Genomic DNA, 22,312 nt, shown 5'->3' on the forward strand with positions numbered 1-22,312 from the left:
TAAATTCCAAAACAATTTTCGCTAGATTTTTTCTTAAAACGGATGGAAATCAAACAGTTTTCAGCTGAAATAACAGCTATCAAACTACTCGAAGTAAGACAAAATGTAAAGAAATGTAACACTAAAACATTTAGAATTCTGATTTCCATTATAACTGACTCCCTTGAAAAAGGACCCCGGATGGGTTTCAAACTAGTCGGGCTAACGTCGACTAAACACGTAAGTACAGCCGGGACAGATATTATTTATTTAGAATTCCTTATCTCAGTCGTGATTGATCCATTGTTCTCAACTTGGTTTATGAAATACCAAAATTCAAAACCATAAATACCAGATGACATCTTACTATACTTTTTATCGTCATGATCAACCCATATCGCCGGCTCACTACAAAGCACGGCTCTCTCAAGCGGTATGAGAAGGGTTTGGCCATAGTTCACCAGGCTGGTCAAGTGCGAATTGGCAGACATGCCACAGTTATAAGAACACTAGCTGATGCCCGCGACTTCACGTCGCAACGGATCGACGTAATTTTTTCACAACTGTCAAAGGATAAAGTCAATTTTTTTATATTTTCTTCGGAATAGTAGTAGAACTCACGTCATGCATTGCCATGACACTTTCCAACAAACAAACAAACGTTCCTCTCAGTGTTGGGGACAATACGCAGAGAAACTTTCAGCTTTTATAAAATAACCTTAAATGAATTATTAACCTTAGAATAATTCATCATCATCATCATCATCAACCGATAGGCATCCACTGCTGGACATAGGTCTCTTGTAGGGACTTCCACACGCCACGGTCTTGTGCCGCCTGAATCCAGCGGCTCCCTGCGACTCGTCTGATGTCGTCCGTCCACCTAGTGAGGGGTCTTCCAACACTGCGTCTTCCGGTGCGAGGTCGCCATTCCAGCACCTTGAGACCCCAACGCCTATCGGTTTTACGAACTATGTGCCCTGCCCAGTGCCACTTCAGCTTCGCAATCCGTTGAGCTATGTCGGTTACTCTGGTTCTCCTACAGATCTCCTCATTTCTGATTTGATCACGTAGAGAAACTCCAATCATAGCTCTCTCCAATCTCCATCGCCCACTGAATTAGACTTATTAATCTAAGAAAATAACAAAGGTCTGGCACGCGCTGACTCTCTCTCTCTCTCTCTCTCTCTATAAGCCTTGTCTATAAGCCTTGTCCTTTTGCAAAACACGTTACTATATTAGGTGCAATGATTCAATGCGCGAATATTCCGAATACCATCTTTCTTTTTGATTTAAAAATACAATAATCAGCACAGATAACAAATTCTCACTTTTATATTGATCCCGGATAAAGAATTGGTTCCTGCAGCGGCCATTTTACCACAGATTGATATAAATTAATACGGAATACGTAAATCCACGTACCGGACAGCCAATATGGCGTCAACGTGCGTGAGTCGCCGCCTGAAACTGAAAATGCGTCGCCGAAAATAGAAGGTGCACTCCCTTGTCAGTTGTTATTGTTTAGTGGGAAGTCGCCGGCACTGTCTCTTTTTACCATTTTTACCAATAGTTCGCTAGCTCATTCCTACGTAATCCTTTATCCATACAGAAATATCATCAATGTTATTAACATATCGGAAGGTGATCACCATTATGCAAATCTACGCCACAGCTGTATATTAAGTAGCTTCAATTCTACTATCTCAACAATTGACTTAGTTTCGTTCGTGATCTCATCAAGAATGAAGGAAAGAACCCTTATAGAATCACCTTGTTGTCTGTCTGTTTGTATGTCTGTCTGTCATGTCTGTCAAGAAACCTATAGGATTCTAGGTCAATCTAGACCTAGAATCATAAAATTTGGCAGGGAGGTAGGTCACACGTTAGTGGAAAAATAAAAAAAACACAAATCCACGGTTTTCGGATTTTTTCCTTTACTTGTGGTATAATTTAAGACCTGCCTACCTGCCAATGACAGACACGACGAACGGACGGACGGGCGGACGGACAGATGGACCGACGGAAAGATAGACATACAGACAGGTTCCTTTTTCCTTTTGAGGTACGGAACCCTAAAAATTGCATTAAAATCGGCAATACAAATCGCAATCGTTTTTGAGGAAATAGTAACAGACATACTTACATATAAAAACAAACAAATATTAAGTAAGTATACTTACTCTCGCCTCAAACTTTTTTATTTTTCAATTTGTGAAATCATTTGACTTTGACTTTGACTTTGACTTTGAATTGTTTGGAATTGTGTTATTTATTCGTTAAAAAACCTGTTAATACTTGGATGTAGAAGGTGTCTTTAGGTATAGATTAAAACCACAAACACTTCACTAACCAAAATATTGGCTCAAGTGTTCTGAGAAGCAAGATAACCATCTGAGATATATTTATTCAAATTGATTGACTAATTGAAAGATGCGATTATTGTTACGCTCGCATATTCTTTTAAGTATTGGTCAATGGTCATTAACTGGTTGACAGCTTATTGGTTGATAATATCCAATCAGTTATAATAATATCCAATATTTGTTATTCTGGTAATATTTAAGATTTAGTGATTAAGAATTGATAAATAATATCTGATGATAAATTTACTTGTATTAAATGATTAAATTAAATTAAAAAATTAAAATTAAAAAAATTAAAATTAAAAAAATATTAGCTTGGAAAATGATAGGCTCAAGGCATATTGGTACAGAGTCAGTCAGTCAGCCACGTCAGCATTTCCTTTTATATAATTAGGCATTTAAAATTTACAATTTAATTAGATGATGCCCGCGACTTCGTCCGCGTGGATTAAGGTTTTTAAAAATCCCGTGGGAACTCTTTGATTTTCCGGGACAAAAAGTAGCCTATGTTCATCCTCTGTACGAAATTTCGTCAAAATCTGTTGAACGGATGGGCCGTGAAAGGTTTTCATATCAGTACTTCAGTACCCTTATTATAAATGCGAAAGTGTGTTTGTTCGTTGGTTTGTCCTTCAATCACGTCGCAACGGCGCAACGGATTGACTTGATTTTTTGCATGGGTATAGATAAAGACCTGGAGTGACATAGGCTACTTTTTATCCCGGAAAATCGAAGAGTTCGCACGGGATTTTTAAAAAACCTAATTCCACGCGGATGAAGTCGCGGGCATCAGCTAGTTTATAATATAAGTATGGATTTGCAATTACACTAGTAAAATCGATAATATCAGAATACGCGTTAGAAATCATTTCTCTCGGTTTGGAATAGTTGGTTAGATAAAAACGAGTCGCGGTCTATAAAAACTGCAGTTATTGGTCAACTAGAAAAACTAGAACGAGAGAAAACATACCACTTTCACACTCGATAACAGTTTCCATTTGATTGGTGGTTATAGCCTTACTAGCTGATGCTCGCGACTTCCTCCGCGTGGAATTAGGTTTTTTAAAAATCCCGTGGGAACTCTTTGATTTTCCGGGATAAAAAGTAGTCTATGTCACTCTGTCTTTATCTACCTATACCTATGCAAAAAATCACGTCAATCCATTGCACCGTTGTGACGTGATTGAAGGACAAGCCAACTAACCAACAAACAAACACACTTTCGCAATTATAATAAGGGTACTGATGGGATTTCGTTATCTTGCTCTTTTGACGACCTCCCTGGCGCAGCAGTGAGCGCTGTGGTCTTATAAGTGGAAGGACCCGGGTTTGATTCCCTGCAGGGGCAGTTTGTGAATTTATATTTCCTAAATGGTCTCTGGTCTGGTCTGGTCTGGTGTAAGGCTACGGCCGTGGCTTGTTACCACCCTATTGGCAAAGCCGTGCCGCCAAGCTTTCCGGTGCGATGTGGCGTAGAAGCCGACGGGTAACCGATATGGGAGTTTCCACGGGATTTTTAAAAACATAAATCCACGCGGACGAAGTCGCGGGCATCAGCTAGTTTATAATATGGGTAGTGATTTTCAGTTTGAAATAAACATACCTAATGTAAAAAATATACATGAAAAATGGATTGAATAAAACAGCGTGAACGTACGAGTAAATAATATAGTAAATGACACATGTCACGTAATTTATAATGTCATTTCTCCCATCGCATAAAGGAAAGTAACGGGGAAAGAATAGAGCACTTTCGACTCAAATGGGTATAAATAAAGTATAAATCATCACCTGTCAAAAACATGAGACACGAAAGAATGAAACGTACATGGTATAATATACTGACAATGGCAGTAGAAAATATGTTATTACAATGTAAAGCTACGGCCACACCTGCGCGTCACGCGGGATGCGGGAAGCGTTGCGACTTGCGGGTGTGTTCACGACGCGAATCTATACGTGCACAGTGCATAGCGCTATTAACACCCGAATTCATACAGATAGGGGCTTCTTTAGAGGATGATTCCGACGACATATTATTATGTTATACCTAACCTTAAGACCTTTAACGGTGAAGGAAAACATTGTGAGGAAACCTGCATGCCTGGGAGTTCTCCATAATGTTCCATAAAGGCATGTGAATAAGTCTGCCAATCCACACATGGTCAGCGTGGTGGACTATGGCCAAATCCTTCTCATACTGATGACCCAACCTTAATTATTAAAGGTTGAATATGACACTCTGACACTATAAATTATTCCAGTGTAGGTAAATATCATGGGAAGCGACCGCTGCCGCACGGCTGACGTTCCCGCTTCGTAGTCGCTTTGGCGCAGGTTTGGATGACGCATAATAATATACTGACGATTGCAGTAGAAAATACATAATTACAATGTAATTGTAATTGCAGATGCAAGAAACGATGACATTTCACATAATCGTTCCGCCATGTGCATTGTTTTTTTTTCTATAAAAGGCCTTTGACATTAGGTGCGTGTCTACTGTCTAACTTTAAACATAAACACACTTTTGTTAAGACTCATTAAAATAATACAGGGAAATAGCCAGGCAGACTTTTCCTTCTATTGTGGTGTTGATTGACATGACCTACCCCAAGTTCAAGACATACTCGTACTATGAAAAGTTCTATTTTAATGTTTTTTATCGCCCCATTTTCTATATTATATTTGGGCAAATATCCAATAATGTACAGGATGTAACCAGAACGCTGGCAAAAACAAAGGTAGGTGATAGTACTGATGATTACTGATATGATACCACAAAAAAAAACGCAAAAATCTAATCTATTAAAAAATCCTATAATTTTGTAAAAGTTTACGATAAATTGCAAATAAAACATCTGACTGACGCTAGAGGTCAACGAACGTTGGTAAAGTAGGTCACTCGGAGTCAATGCGGCGTCGTAGGCGGGGCATTGACCGGAGTTTTGAACGCTATACATTGCGAGTTTGAAAAATTCTAAATCACTAAAACTACAAAACTAGGCAAATGGTTATTGTTATTGGATTGTGTTTAGGTAGTATAACAATAACGTTAATTTTTTGCTAGCGTTCTTGTTACAGCCTACCAATAACATATCGGCAAATGTATTATTGGTTTGAAGCTAGAACACTTGGACGATCTAACCTATAGATCGTCCAAGCTAGAACATTATCTGCCGCGTGCATCTATTTAGAAAGTTAGCCGAATGCTACAAAGTATTGAAATTGAAACCAAATGTCGCCGGAACGTTCGAACGTTACGCTGATGTACTGGAACTACTGGAGGTTTCAGGTCACTTAACTCTTATTAGAGAGAAAGATAAGAGGTAAGAGTTCACGCGATAGAAAGAGAGGTGGTTATTTTTCAGGCCGCAGCGCCTTGCGATCTGAATTGTACTTTATTGCGCCGTAAGAAGTCACTATTTATTTAAACGTATATGTAAAGTAAGCTGTGATAGCCTAGTGGTTAGGACGTCCGCCTTCTAGTCAGAGGTCGGGGGTTCGATCCCGGGCACGCACTTTTAACTTTTCGGAGTTATGTGCGTTTTAAGAAATAAAAATATCACTCGCTTTAACGGTGAAGGAAAACATCGTGAGGAAACCTGCAAGCCTGAGAGTTCCCCATAATGTTCTCAAAGGCGTGTGAAGTCTACCAATCCGCACATGGCCAGCGTGGTAGACTATGGCCAAAATCCTTCTCGCTCTGAGAGGAGATCCGTGCTCTATAGTGAGCTAGCGATGGGTTGATCATGATGATATGTATTTGCAGAGTGTGCCTTCGTACAAAACGCAAGTGCAGGACCTAACGAATTTTTGCGCTCACATTTAGTTCCACGTTTAGGCTATTATACAGAGTTAGGCACATTGACCACTTGGCTTCGAGACATTACGTAATTCACAACATGAGGTTATGACGCCATGATGTTTTTAAAACATGACTGACTCCCACGCTTTAGTTTTTGATTATTATTAGTGGAAACATGCAAATTAGATTATCAACACAACAACAGTTTCGATTCTCTCAGATTTCTTATTTCTTCACTAGGTAGGTAATTCTGAGCACACCTAAATTTTAGAGTATTCGCATCCTCTTCTTACTAACGTAATATGAACAGGACAAACACAGTTTGACAATTTTAAATTTAATGTAGAGCTGTCAAACCTCGTGACTTTAGCTGCGCGACAGTCGCGAGCGTATTGTTTAAATTTGTAGCGTGCACTAAAATTTAGAGTCTTTAAATGTAAAATTCATGTTCCGTCCTTTTTAGCAATATTAAAAAGAAAAAGAAGCAGATACTCTAAATTTAGTTTTACTTATCTATAAAAAGTAAAGTCCTAACCCGTTTCCGTATTCCGAAAAAAATACCCTACGGAAATAACTTACGGAACCCTTTTACAATTTTGGTATATGAAAAATAAAAAATAAAAAAACCCTCGGTGCGGGAGTCTGACTCGCACTTGTCCAGTTTTTTTATTCTAATAATCCACTCTTTATAAAATCTTTAAGCTGTAAAAATATCACGATATACCTAATTCCATACTTCTATGGTTGATAATAACGCCCATCATGCAAGTTTCGTCTGATGGTAAGTGATGATGTATGTTTTTATGGGTTATTAATAACGCCCATCAAGCAAGTCTTGCCTGATGGCAAGTGATGATATACAAGGGTGCTTTTTTGGGTTAGTCCTATGGCAGTTATATTTATAGACCAATAGCGACCGCCCGCGTCTTCACTCCCACGGGAATTTTGAAAAATCCGGCCTTATTTCTTGTCTATATGATAATAATTTCTGTGCATTTGAGGTTTATTTATAGAGGTCCAATGGCTTGGGTGGGACTTTGGTGAGCCAGAACTGCTAGTGAGCTAGATCTTTTCCTTTTTAACCGACTTAAAAAACGAGGATGTTCTCAATTCGGCGGAATCTTTTTTAAAATATAATACTAGCTTATGCTCGCGACTTAGTCCGCGTGGGCTTCACAAATTTCAAACCCCTATTTCTCCCCCTTAGGGCTGAATTAAAAAAAAATCTTTGTCTACGTCATAATAGATATCTGCATGCTAAATTTCAGCCAGATCCTTTCAGTAGTTTGAGCTGTACGTTGATAGATCAGTCAGCCAGTCAGGCAGTTAGTCAGTCAGCTTTTCCTTTTATATATTTACCTAATAGGATAGAGATCTTGTCATCTAATAAAAATCCATCATGTCCTGTTTTATCCTCAAGTATCTACATACCTAAATACGTTTACAACCATAGTTACTTCATAGACAGCTTTAATTAAAACGTGACTGCACTCCCATTATGGTTTATATCCAGACAGAAAACACTTAGAATGCGGGCACAGAGCGGGAGGGGTAAATTGAGTTAGACACTATTTTCCCCTCCCAGAGTTCCAGAACCTCGCAAACGTTGCTAGGGGAAAATATAAGACAAGACATACATAAATATAAATAATAAATAAATAATTTTTTTATTGATAAAAAAAACAGATACAAGTACCTACATAATATGTGTATTTAAATGTACAATACGTTCTTATAATATTTTTATTCTTACAATTTTAAAGTGATGTTAAAAATCTGAATTTTAGTACTTATATTTTCTTCTCTAATTTATACAAATCATGCCCGCGTGGATATCAGTCAGCTTTTGTGATTACGAGGTAAAGTTACTTTTTATTACATTAAAAAACATAAGAAATTAATGGATTTTGTTTTATTAACCAACTATTACATCAATTTTTTTTAATATTCGCAGTAATTTCACAAACGCGAATGCGAATATGCAGAAATATGCGAATATCCGCGAATGCGAATATTCGTTACATCACTAGTACATAATATAGCTACAGCACAGATTAGTACTGCCCAAAATAGACATCATAATACGGAACACCATTTTCATGACACAATAACACTTAAAAGCGGTCGGGATAAATTAGGCCAAACAAACAGACGCATAACTATGTGTATTGTTATAAAAGAAGCTCTGTTACGAAATTTAGATGTAACCAGAAAAAACTTAGCGTTATTGTTATACTACCTAAACACAATTCAATACCAATAAAAATTTGCCTCATTTCGTAGTTTTAGTGATTTAGTATTTTTTAAACCCACAATGTATGTAAAACACGGGTCAATGCCCCGCCTACGACGCGGCATCGACTCCGAGTGGCCTACTTACGCAACATTCGTTGACCTCTAGCGTCAGTCAGGTGTTTTATCTGCAATGTAGTAAACTTTTACAAAATTATAGGTTTTTTAATATATTTTTTTCGCGTTTTTTTGTGGTATCATATCAGTAATCATCAGTACTATAACCTGTCTTCGTTTTTGCTAGCGTTCTGGTTACCCTGTATAAATTACAGTTATACGTGCAGTTCTTGCAATTCACGAAGGCGAGTGAACTTTACTTGTGGTTACGTCGTCGTGTACATGGATGGACATTGCGTAAGAGTGCGTGCATGTCCGACCAATCAGTCGCGATCAAGCGCTCGCAAACGCACACATTTACTTCACCTTACTTGTACCGATACGACTTTACCACAAGCATGAGCTACTCGCCTTCGTGAAATGCAAAAACTATAATTAATACACGGGCTCTCCTACGAATCTCCTCATTTCTGATGTGATCACGTACTTTGATCATTCCTATCTATTCAGTCGTATTTCAGCCCATTTGTAATACAAGTCAAATGCAGGGTAAAGTGCGCCACGAGGATAACATCATTTGTGTTGAAAGGTACGGCAAGGTATACGACTGAAACACAAGCATGAGCTACTCGCCTTCGTGAAATGCAAAAACTATATATAATACACTGGCTCTCCTACGAATCTCCTCATTTCTGATTTGATCACGTAGTTTGATAATTCCTATCTATTCAGTCGTATTTCAGCCCAATTGTAATACAAGTCAAATGCAGGGTAAACTGCGCCACGAGGATAACATTATTTGTGTTGAAAGGTGAACTTTCGCGTATTGAGTTTCGTTTGTGTAGTTGCCAAGATAACGGAATTAATATTTTGGTTGCTAAAAGCCGTTGGCCCCTTTTCATATTATGTTTCATATATATAAGTATATCATATTCGTATATTCTGCACTGCAGATTATAGGTATTGTTGTTGTTATACTACAATGAATTTTAAAATAAGTTCCAGCGCAATAGCAATTTGCGGGACTTATATATCCAAGGGCATCTGACCACTTCACTCTGCCGAAAGATATAAGCCGTCGATCCGTCGTACATGCATTTTTATTATCTGTGATATCGAGTATGGACGGTCATATCTTTAGTCTTTACGACCTTATCGGTAACGCAATTCATCCCGCACTTATGCTAAAGATAAGTTACCGAGCTATAAATATACCGCGAAAGTTATCGGAGTAATACCTATTTTGCATTTACTCAACGGTCAAAACTATTTACAGAGTTGCATTTTTAGCATTTTGTCTAATAAATAAACAAAAACTCTAAAACCCAAAGGGAGAAAAATCTAAAAAATGTATAAACAAGATAGCATTAGCAATAAGCAAAGCAATCGAAAAATGTTAATTTCAGTTTATAAATTATCTAATGAATTTTATACTTAGATACCTAATTCGTTTTAAAGATTGCAGGTTTTCAAAATAAATACATTCAAAAATAGTCTGTATTAATCCACATGCAAATTAATTGAATGAGGTATAGGCATCGATATAAATGACAAGATATGGTCAAGCAAACAAAATTTTTCACGGTTTTGGAACCAAATAAATCAGCGCCACCTCTTAGATACTTGAACGACCCGTTTGAAATCCAGACGTCACTGAGGTTGCATTGGTGCTAAAGCACCACTGAGTCGGTGCCATTTTGTTTGTTCAATAGCCCTGTCCATACGAAGTAATATATAAGTCAATGGGTATAGGTAGCTATTGTATTCAGTCATTGGCAAGGTCGAATCACAAAGGCGATGTGACCATTTATAGGTATCGCGCAATGGACTCTTGACCATAATACCTATTATGTGCACAGGTATATATAGTCCGCGACAGTTCGAAATGGCAATCAGGCTATGATATTATATATCGCATACTCTCTCACGTATTCTCTCTCTCCCACACACAAACACACACACACACACACACACAGACACACATACACTCACACATACACATGTTGTGAATCACCTACTAGGTATGTTTACTAGTTAATTGACTTTTATATTTTTATAAATATTATTATATTATTGTAAAGCTTGTTTAAATTATCAAACGTACAGTTATAAATTTATAATTAATATCTATTTAAGTAATCTGTAAAAAATTGTAATCCTATTTGGCCTTATTTTCAGTCTGTTATTATGTAAAATTATATTGTATATATCGCTGTTGATTGCAAAAAACGAATAAAATAAAAAATAAAATGATGCGAGGGGATGCCCCGCTCACCCGTACGTCACCCGCGCTGGCCCGCACCGGGTTAGCGCGGGGACTGTGCGGGGCGTTCCCTCTCCGACATCTCGACATGTCGTCTATAAAATATTGATGGAAATAAACTCGCTCACGATTGCGTAGCGGAGACCATAGAAGCAACATAAAAAACATCGTTTTTGTTCAGTCAGATGTAGCAAAGGATAGTACCTTACCTACCTATGTGCTATGGTGGGTCCCCAGGGGTATGGCATATAACTGTGGGTAAGAGAAGATGAGTCCAACGGACGTCGCGCGATAGAGGCACCGGCGTACACTTTAGAGTTCCCGGAGCCTCTCAATAACGCGATGAGGAGGGCCACCAAGGGGTTTTGGTGGGTAGAAATCCCACATAACCCGAATGGGTAACTTAAGAAGATTTCCATCTCGAAAAAAGGGGTATGGCATACGTCTTCCAACGTACCTACTTGTAAAACATGTACATTTCAGTGGTTTCGCACGTATAAGTACTCAGGATTTGAATGTCAATGTATTATCGATTTTACTTTTTGGAACACCCTTCCAGCATCAGTTTTCCCCTCCAATTATAATATGGGTATCTTCAAGACAAGAGTGAATAGGCATCTTCTAGGCAAGCGTGCTCCATCTTAGGCTGCATCATCACTTGCCACCCAGGTCTGACTGCAGCCAAGCGCTAGTCTATAAATTAAAAAAACCGGCCAAGTGCGAGTCAGGCTCGCGCAATGAGGGTTCCGTACTACAGTCGTATTTTTTCGACATTTTGCAAGATAATTCAAAAACTATGATACATAAAAATAAATAAAAATCTGTTTTAGAATGCACAGGTGAAGACCTTTCATATGACACCCCACTTGATATAGTTATCTCACTTCGAAAGTTGAAAATACTAATTATTAATTCATGACCACAATTTAATTTTTTTTGTGTGATCTAACCCCAAAATTCACGGTTTTCAAATTTTCCCCCAAATATCAGCTATAAGATGTACCTCCATGCCAAATTTCATGATTCTAGATCAACGGGAAGTACCCTGTAGGTTTCTTGACAGACAGACAGACAGACAACAAAGTGATCCTATAAGGGTTCCGTTTTTCCTTTTGAGGCATGGAACCCTAAAAAAACCATTGATAACTTGAGAAAATAGGCTCGTAATAAATAGTTAGCAATTTTGTATCCCAAGTTTCGGCGTCTAGGAACTCTAGGTAGGTATTGGCAAAACCCCAAAGCTCCCCTGATACAAAACATCGCAGACATTTCTGTGGATTTATGTATTGCAATTATTACAAACATTTTTGGTAAATTGGTCTGCTAAGTTAAAATTCACCCTATTCGTAACAGTATGAGTCAGTTAGTTTTCCCCCTTTTGATAGTATCTTCCCTATCTTCGTGTTTGCATTTTGGATATATTTTTTTATAAAAAACTGTTTGTTTGTGATCTAACCCAACCTGAATTCTGAAAAAAAATCCTGATTTTTTTTTCGGGCTAAATTAATTGCTACAAGTTACTAGTACCTACCTAAGTAATATCCAGGCGGTACGTTATATTCAATCTATATAATTTAGTTTAATCGGTACAGAACGGGCATAGACAAAATAAATATACAATCATGCAATAGACAATAGCCGTATTCACATAAGCATAGATAGATACTTTATAAATAATGTAGTTTGAGTCATCTTGAGCTAATCTTATCTTGAGTGCAGTTGCAAATAACAGCTACAAGTGGGTTAGTTACCTACAGGCTATGAGGCTACAGTATGTCACAATGTTTGACTTTATAATATGTGGAATCGTAAAGACAAGTCGTAATTAAACAAGTGCGAGTCAGGCTCGCGCAATGAGGGTTCCGTACTACAGTCGTATTTTTTCGACATTTTGCACGATAATTCAAAAACTATGATGCATAAAAATAAATAAAAATCTGTTTTAGAATGTACAGGTGAAGACCTTTCATATGATACCCCACTTGATATAGTCACTCACTTCGAAAGTTGAAAATACTAATCATTAGTTCATGACCATAATTTAATTTTTTTTGTGTGATCTAACCCTAAATTCACGGTTTTCAGATTTTTCTCCAAATGTCAACTATAACATCTACCTACCTACCAAATTTCATGATTCTAGGTCAACGGGAAGTACCCTGTAGGTTTCTAGACAGACAGACAGACAGACAACAAAGTGATCCTATAAGGGTTCCGTTTTTCCTTTTGAGGTACGGAACCCTAAAAAAAAAACACGACTTCCTGAGACGACTGCCCTGTCGAAAAACTAAAAAAACTGAAAACCATTAAAAACTGTAAAAAAAACACATTTGAAAATGGCAACATACAACCGTATTGAATTTTTTTCTCAAAAAATTTATAGCCAGTGGGCTATAAAAAAAATTAACAGCAATCTTCTCTTCAACAGTACCGAGTTTTTCGGAAAGCTATTGTTATTGCAAACATTTCGTTATGGGTTAAATGCGGTCATCAATAAGATGACCAAATAGTTTTAAATAGGTACCTAAGCAGTTAAGAAAAATCTCTAGCCGAACAGAAATGTCGTAAAACGATTTCTATTTTGGATCCGGATTTTACAACTTACCGATAAAGATTACAAGAACTGCAATGCGATTGTAAAATGAAAACCTAACATGCAAGGGGTTATCTCGAGGTAACCTATCTTATAGGTAGTTATCTCTAATCAGTTTCTACAGGGTTTATACATTTTCTCATAGATGATGCCCGCGACTTCGTCCGCGTGGATTTAGGTTTATTAAAATCCCGTGGGAACTCTTTGGTTTTCCGGGATAAAAAGTAGCCTATGTCCCTCCCCGGTATTCAAGCTATCTCTGTACCGAATTTCACACACTTTCTCATTTATAATATAATATTATTTATAATATATAATTTATAGTAAAATAATATATAGTAAAATATAGTAATATAGTATGGATAACGTTGGGCTATAAGAAATCCATACTAATATTATAAATGTAATATCGAAGCTTTCCGTGCGTTTTGAGCAATTTTTTTTAATAGAGATTGCGAGCAAACGAGCAGGCGGGTTACCTGATGTTAAGTGATTACCGCCGCCCATGAATATTTAGCACCAGAGGAACTGCCGATGCGTTGCCGACCTTTCAGGCATTTGTTGGTCCGCCCCTTGAATAACCCCATGTTGTAATCTAGTGGGAACACCGCCGATGGGAGTTGATTCCACAGTTTGTAATATGCGTGGAAAGAAGGAACTGGTACAACGGACGGTCGAAGTGCACCAGACACCCAGGTGGTGAGGGTGAAATTGCTTACGGTGGCGCGCGGTGTAGTTGTAGAAAAATGATGCAGTTAAATATTTATTGCTGAGAACATAGTTAGGAAATCCTTCTCATTTTTCCAGAGACCCGAGCTCAGTAGTAAGTTATGGGTTGATTATTATGATGAAGTTCTACGCAGTACCACGAAATAGACGCGACAGGTCGAGATGGCAATCGGGGAGGGGACGCCCCGCACAGCCCCCTCGCTAACCCAGTGCGGGCGAACGCGGGTGTGAGAAACGTCCCCTCGCCTCATACCACGAATGCTGTCTCAATCTGTCGCGGTCTATATTATGTATATGCTTCCATTGCGCTGCCATACACAGAAAAATACCTAAATTCTAGTCTCGTACAATCTGAAATTCTGAATGAACAAATTGTATGAGTCATTTGATTTATTCATACGCAGTGCAGTCAGGGCGGTAGCCGGTAAGTGTTAAACGTCCCAGAGGGGACCGTCCCGAAGGCGAATGCCATTCAGGGGACAGGATGTAACGTAACGCGTTGATATTATACTCACCTGCAACGAAAACTATCGTAACTCACTTCGTAACGATTTTGAGTTACGATCATATTCTTATTGTATAGAAGCAAGCGTTATTTTGCGGAAGTCTGTGATATAGAAAGAACCAAAAGCTTAATTTGAAGCATTAACTTAAAGCATCTAAGTGGTACTTAACTAGTAGTTATAATAATAAAAACCAAGATGGTATAAACGTTAGTTAAGTATGTATGATGTATGTAGATACGTGCGAATCCGCAGACTAAAGCAAGAGTAAAACATAAAACTCTTTTTACAAACTAGGAAAGGAAAATGAGTCAGATGAATAACAAATAACAAAAGAAAGTGTCTCCCAGACACTGTACGCCATTTTCCGGACAAGAAAGTGCGGTTATACAAACTTAGGGTTGCTATGTGTAAAATCTATAAATCAGGACTCTCTCTGCGTGATATTCCTCATTGTTGAGGATCGTTACCTTTTCCCAATAAGTTTGGCTCTTCTTGATGCAGTGGGTTCCCAAATACATTCAACTCGAAGAAAACTAAATTTAGTCTCTTAGGTTTTTTACACTTAGGTAGTTATACTAACATAGATAAAAGGAAAAGGTGACTGACTGACTGATCTATCAACGCACAGCTCAAACTACTGGACGGATCGGGCTGAAATTTGGCATGCAGATAGCTATTATGACGTAGGCATAAGAAAGGATGTTCGAAAATTCAACGCCAAAGGGGGTGATTTAAAGAGAAAAAAAAAGAAAATTTGTGTAGTCCACGCGGACGAAGTCGTGAACATAATGCTAGTACTAACATAGATAAGTAGTTTGTGATTATAACTGGGACCGACGCGGATGCGACGGTGTAACGTGCTTTCCGCGAAACGGAGGAAATGAAACAGCTAAAACGACCTCCAAAGTCGCTCACGCATTCAGTTACCGACTTGGGGCAACGTTGCTTGCCCTATATACCTACGTTGTCATAACTAGGCCACACGTCGACACGTCCCTCAAGGAGCATAAACATCCCGGTTTTCAGCGTAAAACCCGGACATATCTGTCAGATATCAGATATTATTATTTACCTCACATTTAAAAATTTATTATTAGGTATTTTTTTAATAAAGCAAAATACTTTAAACTTTGGTAACAATACTAAGTATCATATAACAATTATTATACATTTTTCTCTCATGCTCTCGATTCTAAAAGAATGATGCACAGAAAATAAAATTTGAAATCCGGACAAATATGCAAAGCCCCGTCCGGGTTCTCCCCGGCAATGGCGTGCAGGTTATAGAGGCATAAATGCACTGCTTACCCCAGTTGTAATAGCTCAATGCATATTTTTCACTATGACCTGCCAGTAAACAGGTTCCTACATAACTAATGCCTACCCTGGCTTCAAACCCTGTGCACGTCACTGCAGTCCCCGGACACCCCTAAACTAGGACAATTCCGGAGAAACCCGGACGAATGGTAACCCTATACAAACTACTAGCGAAAGTTAAAGATGTTTTTCTGCAAGCGTTTACTTGCTAAATATGGCATACTGTTAAGTCATAGGCATACCCATTTGTTTGCATTATGTAAGTAGGTATATTCTCTGGTGTCGTGAAGATTACTCCATCAGGTAACACTTTAATCTTCTAAATACAGTACAAAAGGTTATCGAAATATGGTTGCATCAATATTCAAGCGTCTGTAAAGTTCAGGGAAAGTTACATAAAAACGCGGGTGTGGAAGTCCCTACAAAAGATCTATGTCTATCGGTTGATGATGATGATAAAGATGAAGGAATAAACTTTGACATATCTTGTATTGTAATCTGGAAAAGTGTTAGTCGTGATTATTGGTCCATTTTACCCATTTACCCATACGCAAGGTCATAGTTGGCTGACTAGCTCATTAAGTGGTCTTCTTAGTGGGAGATCCCGGGTTCGATTCCCGGCAGGGGTTTGGAATTTTATAATTTTTAAATTTCAGGGTTGGTCTGGTGGAAGGCTTCGTGCCGTGGCTAGTTACCACCCTACCGGCGAAGCCGTGCCGCCAAGCGATTTAGCGTTCAGGAATTAAAAAAAAAACGGAATACCAAACGTTGATTCGCGTTGTCCACTCATCATGCATCTCGTTGTATGCTCTCACGCTAGACTTTAAGCGGCCATGGAGAGCACTCTTAAGAAAAGCCTCATGATTGTCATCAGAGTACAAAACAATACATTAGGTAAAACCTGGTAAAAGCATCAACGCTGCCGAGTAAGTATATTTTACATTGGAGGACCAATCAGTGTTGTCGGGAAACGAGATTGCCGCCTTTAAAGCTTCTACAGATGTGCCAACAAGTCGGGTACTGATACGTTCCAACTGTAACGTAATTAATTAATAACAGACTGAAACAGGTTGAAAACTAGGCAAGAACTAGTGTTTAATTTAAACTGTAACGTAATTAATTAATAACAGACTGATAGATTGAAAACTAGGCAAGAACTTGTGTTTAATTTAAAGAGATAAGATAAAAGACATGATATAAAATGATTGTTAAATCATAGTTTTCTAACTGTAGACTTATAAAATAGGAAGCTTGTCTTTCCCACCACCATTGCCTTTGATGTCAGATCGATTTTGTTCGTATAAAATGTAGCCTATGTCACACGCTGCGCGATTGCGGTAGACTGACAGCTACAATGTCACGATCGCAATCACCTGATTGGTTCACGCTCGGTCACTTTTACCTACAATGCATAGTTGCAACAAGAATAGCACAAATTCAACCAATCACAAGAATTGAGATTGTAATAATGATTGATGCAGGTTTTACGAAATCGCCCTACTGGACCATAACATCAAATCAATTGACACCTCATTCATCAAAATCGGCCCAGTAGTTTAGCCGCTATAGGGAACACACATAGATACAAACAAACACACATACATATTTTCATACATAGACTGCCAAAATCATAATTCTTCCTTTTGGCTTTGCCGTAGTCGGGTAAAAACAACATAAAAAGTCAGATCATGACCTTAGTTGGTGTTGGTAATAAGTTGGCATGTGTGTAGATCTATTTGCAGCCTATGAGAGGAGGTTGGGGGTGGTCGGGTAGGACGGGAAGTGTAGTAGGCTTTTGCTTGTTTATCGATTTTTTTTCTGCGAACTAACAACGTATGGCAAGTGTTACTTTGATGAGAGAAAAAAACTTCATCGCATTTTGTATTCTCTACCCCGTAGCTTTGCCTCGTCAATCTTTTTCAAACAACAAGAATGATGAAAGATGCTCTTATTATACTACTTGGGAGTTAGGTATACTGTTTCTGTCTTCAAAGAACCACTTCAAGAAGCCTAATCTAAATATATAAAAGGAGAAGGCGACTGACTGACTGACTGATTGACTGATCTATCAACGCACAGCTCAAACTACTGGACGGATCGGGCTGAAGTTTGGCATGCAGATAGCTATTATAACGTAGGCATGCGCTAAGAAAGGATTTTTGTAAATTCAACCTCTAAGGGGGTGCACTAAGGGTTTGAAATTTGTGTAATCCACGCGGACGAAGTCGCGAGCATAAGCTAGTAAACTATAAGAGCTGTGAAATTGAATACACAAGATTGTATTGGGTTATAATAGGCAACAAGATTTGTATCTAGATTCTAGGTACATAAGTATAGGATTTATAAACTTTTTAGCCTGTGTAATTTTTAAACTACCTACATTTTACACAAATGTGGAAACCATCTCACACAGATTTTTCTTTCTAGAACTTGTCTACAAAATTTTATTGGGTTTGATTAGTTAATATGCAATTAGATGCAAAAGAAGAAAATGTATGGAAAGCGCTGGCTGGGGAGCCAGCTAAAGTTACTTCTCTTAACTCAAATGTCGTAACTACAGAATAGGTCTTTTTACCAGACAAATAAACAGACTCATCTCATTTTGCGATGGAGCACCCAACTCCCAATTTATTATAAACCCTATTTTTAACACATTAAGATTTAATTTAGGATATTTATCTCAAGTTCAATCCCCTGCATTTAATCGATTCATAGAAAAGCGGTTAAAGCTCGATGTATGTAAGTAACGCCCGGGTTTATCATAAATCATTGTTTACGGCCCTTTGTGGATGACAAGCCCTTTGCTGTGCAGCGAAAATAGATATACCCTTCTTTATGGGCAACTTGGAGCAAACTTTCATTACCTTTCGTCGTAAATCGCGAGTTTATATATTTTTTAAACATTTGAAAATGTAGGATGGGTAAATGTGTAACTTTGTATAATAATGGCGCCGGTTCTGTTGTCTTTCTCTAAACTAAATTTAGAGTGCATCTTTTTCTTTTTTCATATTGCTAAAACGGGACGGAACATGAATTTTACATTCAAAGACTCTAAATTTATTTATTTAGTAAACAGTTAGGCTTGCGATTAGCATTTAGATTTAGCAGCTAAAGTCACGAGGTTTGACAGCTCTAAATGTAATTCAAAACTGTCTGTCCTTATCACATTACATTAGTAAGAAGAGGATGCCGATACAAATTATTTTTATTTTATTTAGATTTTAGTTCATTTTATAATCTAGTTTTAACTTTGTAGTTAAATAAGTCAATAAAAACCGCAAAACCTTAAGCGGTAAGGGCGGAAAGTCATGATTAAAATCCGACCTTCGATTCCCCTTCGTTCGGAAGCCGGAAGTCTCGAAGAGACATACCTACTTAATAATATATTTTCATACACCGTTACCCCTTACACATTTTTATTTTTACCTATTAAAATAACTGTTGAATAAGTATTATGATTATTAGGTAGTTGATTTTTCCTTATTTTTTTATTGAACCACCAAAAGTACAAAAAAATGCATTAATTATTTTAATAATTGATAATGAAGTATAACGCGGACGAAGTCGCGGGCAAAGACCGCTATGTTTATGCAGTCTACCCGGTTAATAAAAAAATAGGTTTAATTTTATTCAATTTTATTTTATTTAACAGGAAAACTTACAGCTAATATGAAAAAATGAATAGGTAAAAACAGAAGAAGATTAAAGCTAATGACAAGTTTTCACAGATAGAATAAACATAAGAATAACAAAAAAAACTCGACTGGGGGAGAGAAAATTCAGGGAAAAGTAATAAAAGCGAGATCAGGCCAACGAATAATTTAACTGAAGTATGAGCGTTAAAGAATTCATTGGCCAGAGCTTTCCGAATAGTGGTAGATGATGATGTGATGCAGTAATGCAGAATAGGTCCAAATTTTTGTAATTTTTACAAATTTTATTAAACGATGAGGCAGATCTCTAAGCATAAACGAGTTTCTACGAAAATTGGTATGCGTATGCGGTGTGTGAAACATTGAAAATAAGCGAAGATGAGTATTGCTACGGACTTTAAAGTATAACTTCTCAAGAAGCGGCGCACTAATAAAGTTATACTTAAAATAAAACCATGATGATTCCCGTCCGATCTTTATCAAAAGCGGGTGGGAAAAAACGTATGGTTATGTAAATCTTCATCTACTGTACTGGTTTTGATGTGATTAATTTCACGGTAGGTAGCTTTTCTTTAACTACTTAATTATAAAATAAAACCGGACGAGTGCGAGGCGAACTCGCCCACCGAGGGTTCCGTACTACAGAAAATGACTTTTGTTAACGAACCGCAAAACTAACTTTGTTTGTAAAGGTTTATTGTTAATAAACTATAATAGTTAAAGCGTTAGTTTTTTTTCTGTAATATATATATATATATATATATATATGTATATATATATATATATTTTAGATTTTTCGATTGGTTAGCTGAGGAGATAAGGGGGGAGGAACGGTATTTTTTTCGACACGAAAAATCAAAAACTATTACGCATAAAAATAAATAAAAATGTTTTCGAATGTAGGATAAAGCCCTTTTATATGATACCCCACTTGATATAGTTATCTTAATTTTAAAATTGAAAATACTAAGTAATTTATTGTTATTAGTTCATGTACACATTTTAGTTTTTTTTTGTGATGGAACCACAAATTTACGGTTTTCGGATTTTTCCCTTTACTTGTGCTATCTACCTGCCAAAATTTCATGATTCTAGGTCAACGAGAAGTAGGTATAGGTTTTCTTGACAGATACGACAGACAGATAGAGAGAGAGACAACAAAGTGATCCTACAAGTGTTCCTTTTGAGGTACGGAACCCTAATAAAGGTAACAGTCAGTGAAGAATCCTAAGTCGTGAACTGTTCCTAAGTTTGACACAATTGATACAATTCTCAAATTATTCCGTCAATAAGGGTCTTTGACTGTAGTAATAAAATGATGTAACTTTTTGTATAGCGGTAGTTTACGTGGCTAGAATTCGTTATTAAAAAGAATAATAAAAAAAAACATGATCTTTATTTATTTTTAACATTATTAATTATTAACGTCACGCTGTACGGAAAGCTAATAATGACGCCACAATGCGTAAACGACAAATATTTTTCAATTTTTTAACATAAAAATTGTGATAACAATAGAGTAATTTTTGCTAGAAAAAATATTTTACTTATCCATCATTTTATTACTACAGTCCAAGACCCTATTAAAACCTAGAACGTCATAGGCATAGATTAAATTACTACGCTCTACGTCATAGGATATGTCACTTTACATCAAGCCCACCTGAGTAGTAGGTACTTGTATGAAACAGAGATGTACGAGTAGGCATACTGCGTTAAGCTGTGACGTTCATGTGCTGTTGATCTCCGACGAACCATGACGACCCAATTAGTGGTAGGGACTATTAGCTAATAGCTGTCACGATATTGGGTTACTCAAAGGAGTGCCGTGCCTAGTTACCCACTCAAACTAATGACTAGGTGGTTTTTTTCTGTGCTAACGACGGTTTTGGGTGCGATTACATCTGTTGGACAAGCTGTGATAGCCTAGTGGTTAGGACGTCCGCCTTCTAATCGGAGGTCGGGGGTTCGATCCCGGGCACGCAGCTCTAACTTTTCGGACTTATGTGCGTTTTAATGAATAAAATATCACTTGCTTTAACGGTGAACGAAAACATAGTGAAGAAACCTGCATGCCTGAGAGTTCTCCATAATGTTCTCAAAAGTGTGTGAAGTCTACCAATCCGCACATGGCCAACGGGGGTTGACTACGGCCAAACCCCTTCTCAGTCTGAGAGGAGACCCGGGCCGTGCTCTGTAGTGAGCCGGCGATGGGTTGATCTTGATGATGACATCTGTTAGTAATTGGTACTTTACCTAGGTATCTGCAGGTCGAGATAGCAATCGGGGTGAGGCGGGGGCACACGCGTTATCCCGCACCGGGTTAGCGCAGGGGCTCTGCGGGTGCCCGCCTCGATTGCCATGTCGACCTGTCGTGAACTATAGGTATAATATGATGATTCAGCATTCGGCACGGGATTTATATTGTTTTACTTAATTAATATAATTTCTACGCGGAACACGTACCTACATACTATAATAATAACCAAACTTATATTATGTCTACCTTATGTATTACTTTTTATCAGCCAAACCGATTTTGACGAAATTTGGTACAGAAATAGCTTGCATCCCGGGCACGGACATGGGCTTCTTTTTGTCCCTCAAAATCAATGAGTTCCGAACGAAGTCGCGGGCATCATCTAGTAATCCGACACGAATGTAGAATTAAAAATATAAAAAGCGCGCCTGTCTTTCAAAAAATGAATTAAAAAGTAAAAAATTTCATGTTTGAAAATGAGAAACAGAA

General features: G+C 37.7%; 1 protein-coding gene across 2 annotated transcripts in view; it reads right to left on the reverse strand.

Moving 5' to 3' along the window:
* CRMP (Collapsin Response Mediator Protein) overlaps positions 1-22,312 on the reverse strand; it is a 55,610-nt gene that overhangs the window by 28,265 nt on the left and 5,033 nt on the right. The window contains exon 1 of one of the 2 annotated variants that reach the window (XM_034981069.2): positions 1,311-1,452. The exons of the other annotated variant lie outside the window; for it this stretch is intronic. Within the exon in view, the coding sequence (XP_034836960.1) occupies positions 1,311-1,355 (45 nt within the window). The 5' untranslated portion in view covers positions 1,356-1,452. Of the gene's footprint in view, positions 1-1,310; positions 1,453-22,312 lie in introns of those variants that run through there. 2 annotated transcript variants of the gene reach the window in all.

Source organism: Maniola hyperantus, chromosome 23, assembly GCF_902806685.2.
Source record: "Maniola hyperantus chromosome 23, iAphHyp1.2, whole genome shotgun sequence".
NCBI lineage: Eukaryota > Metazoa > Arthropoda > Insecta > Lepidoptera > Nymphalidae > Maniola > Maniola hyperantus.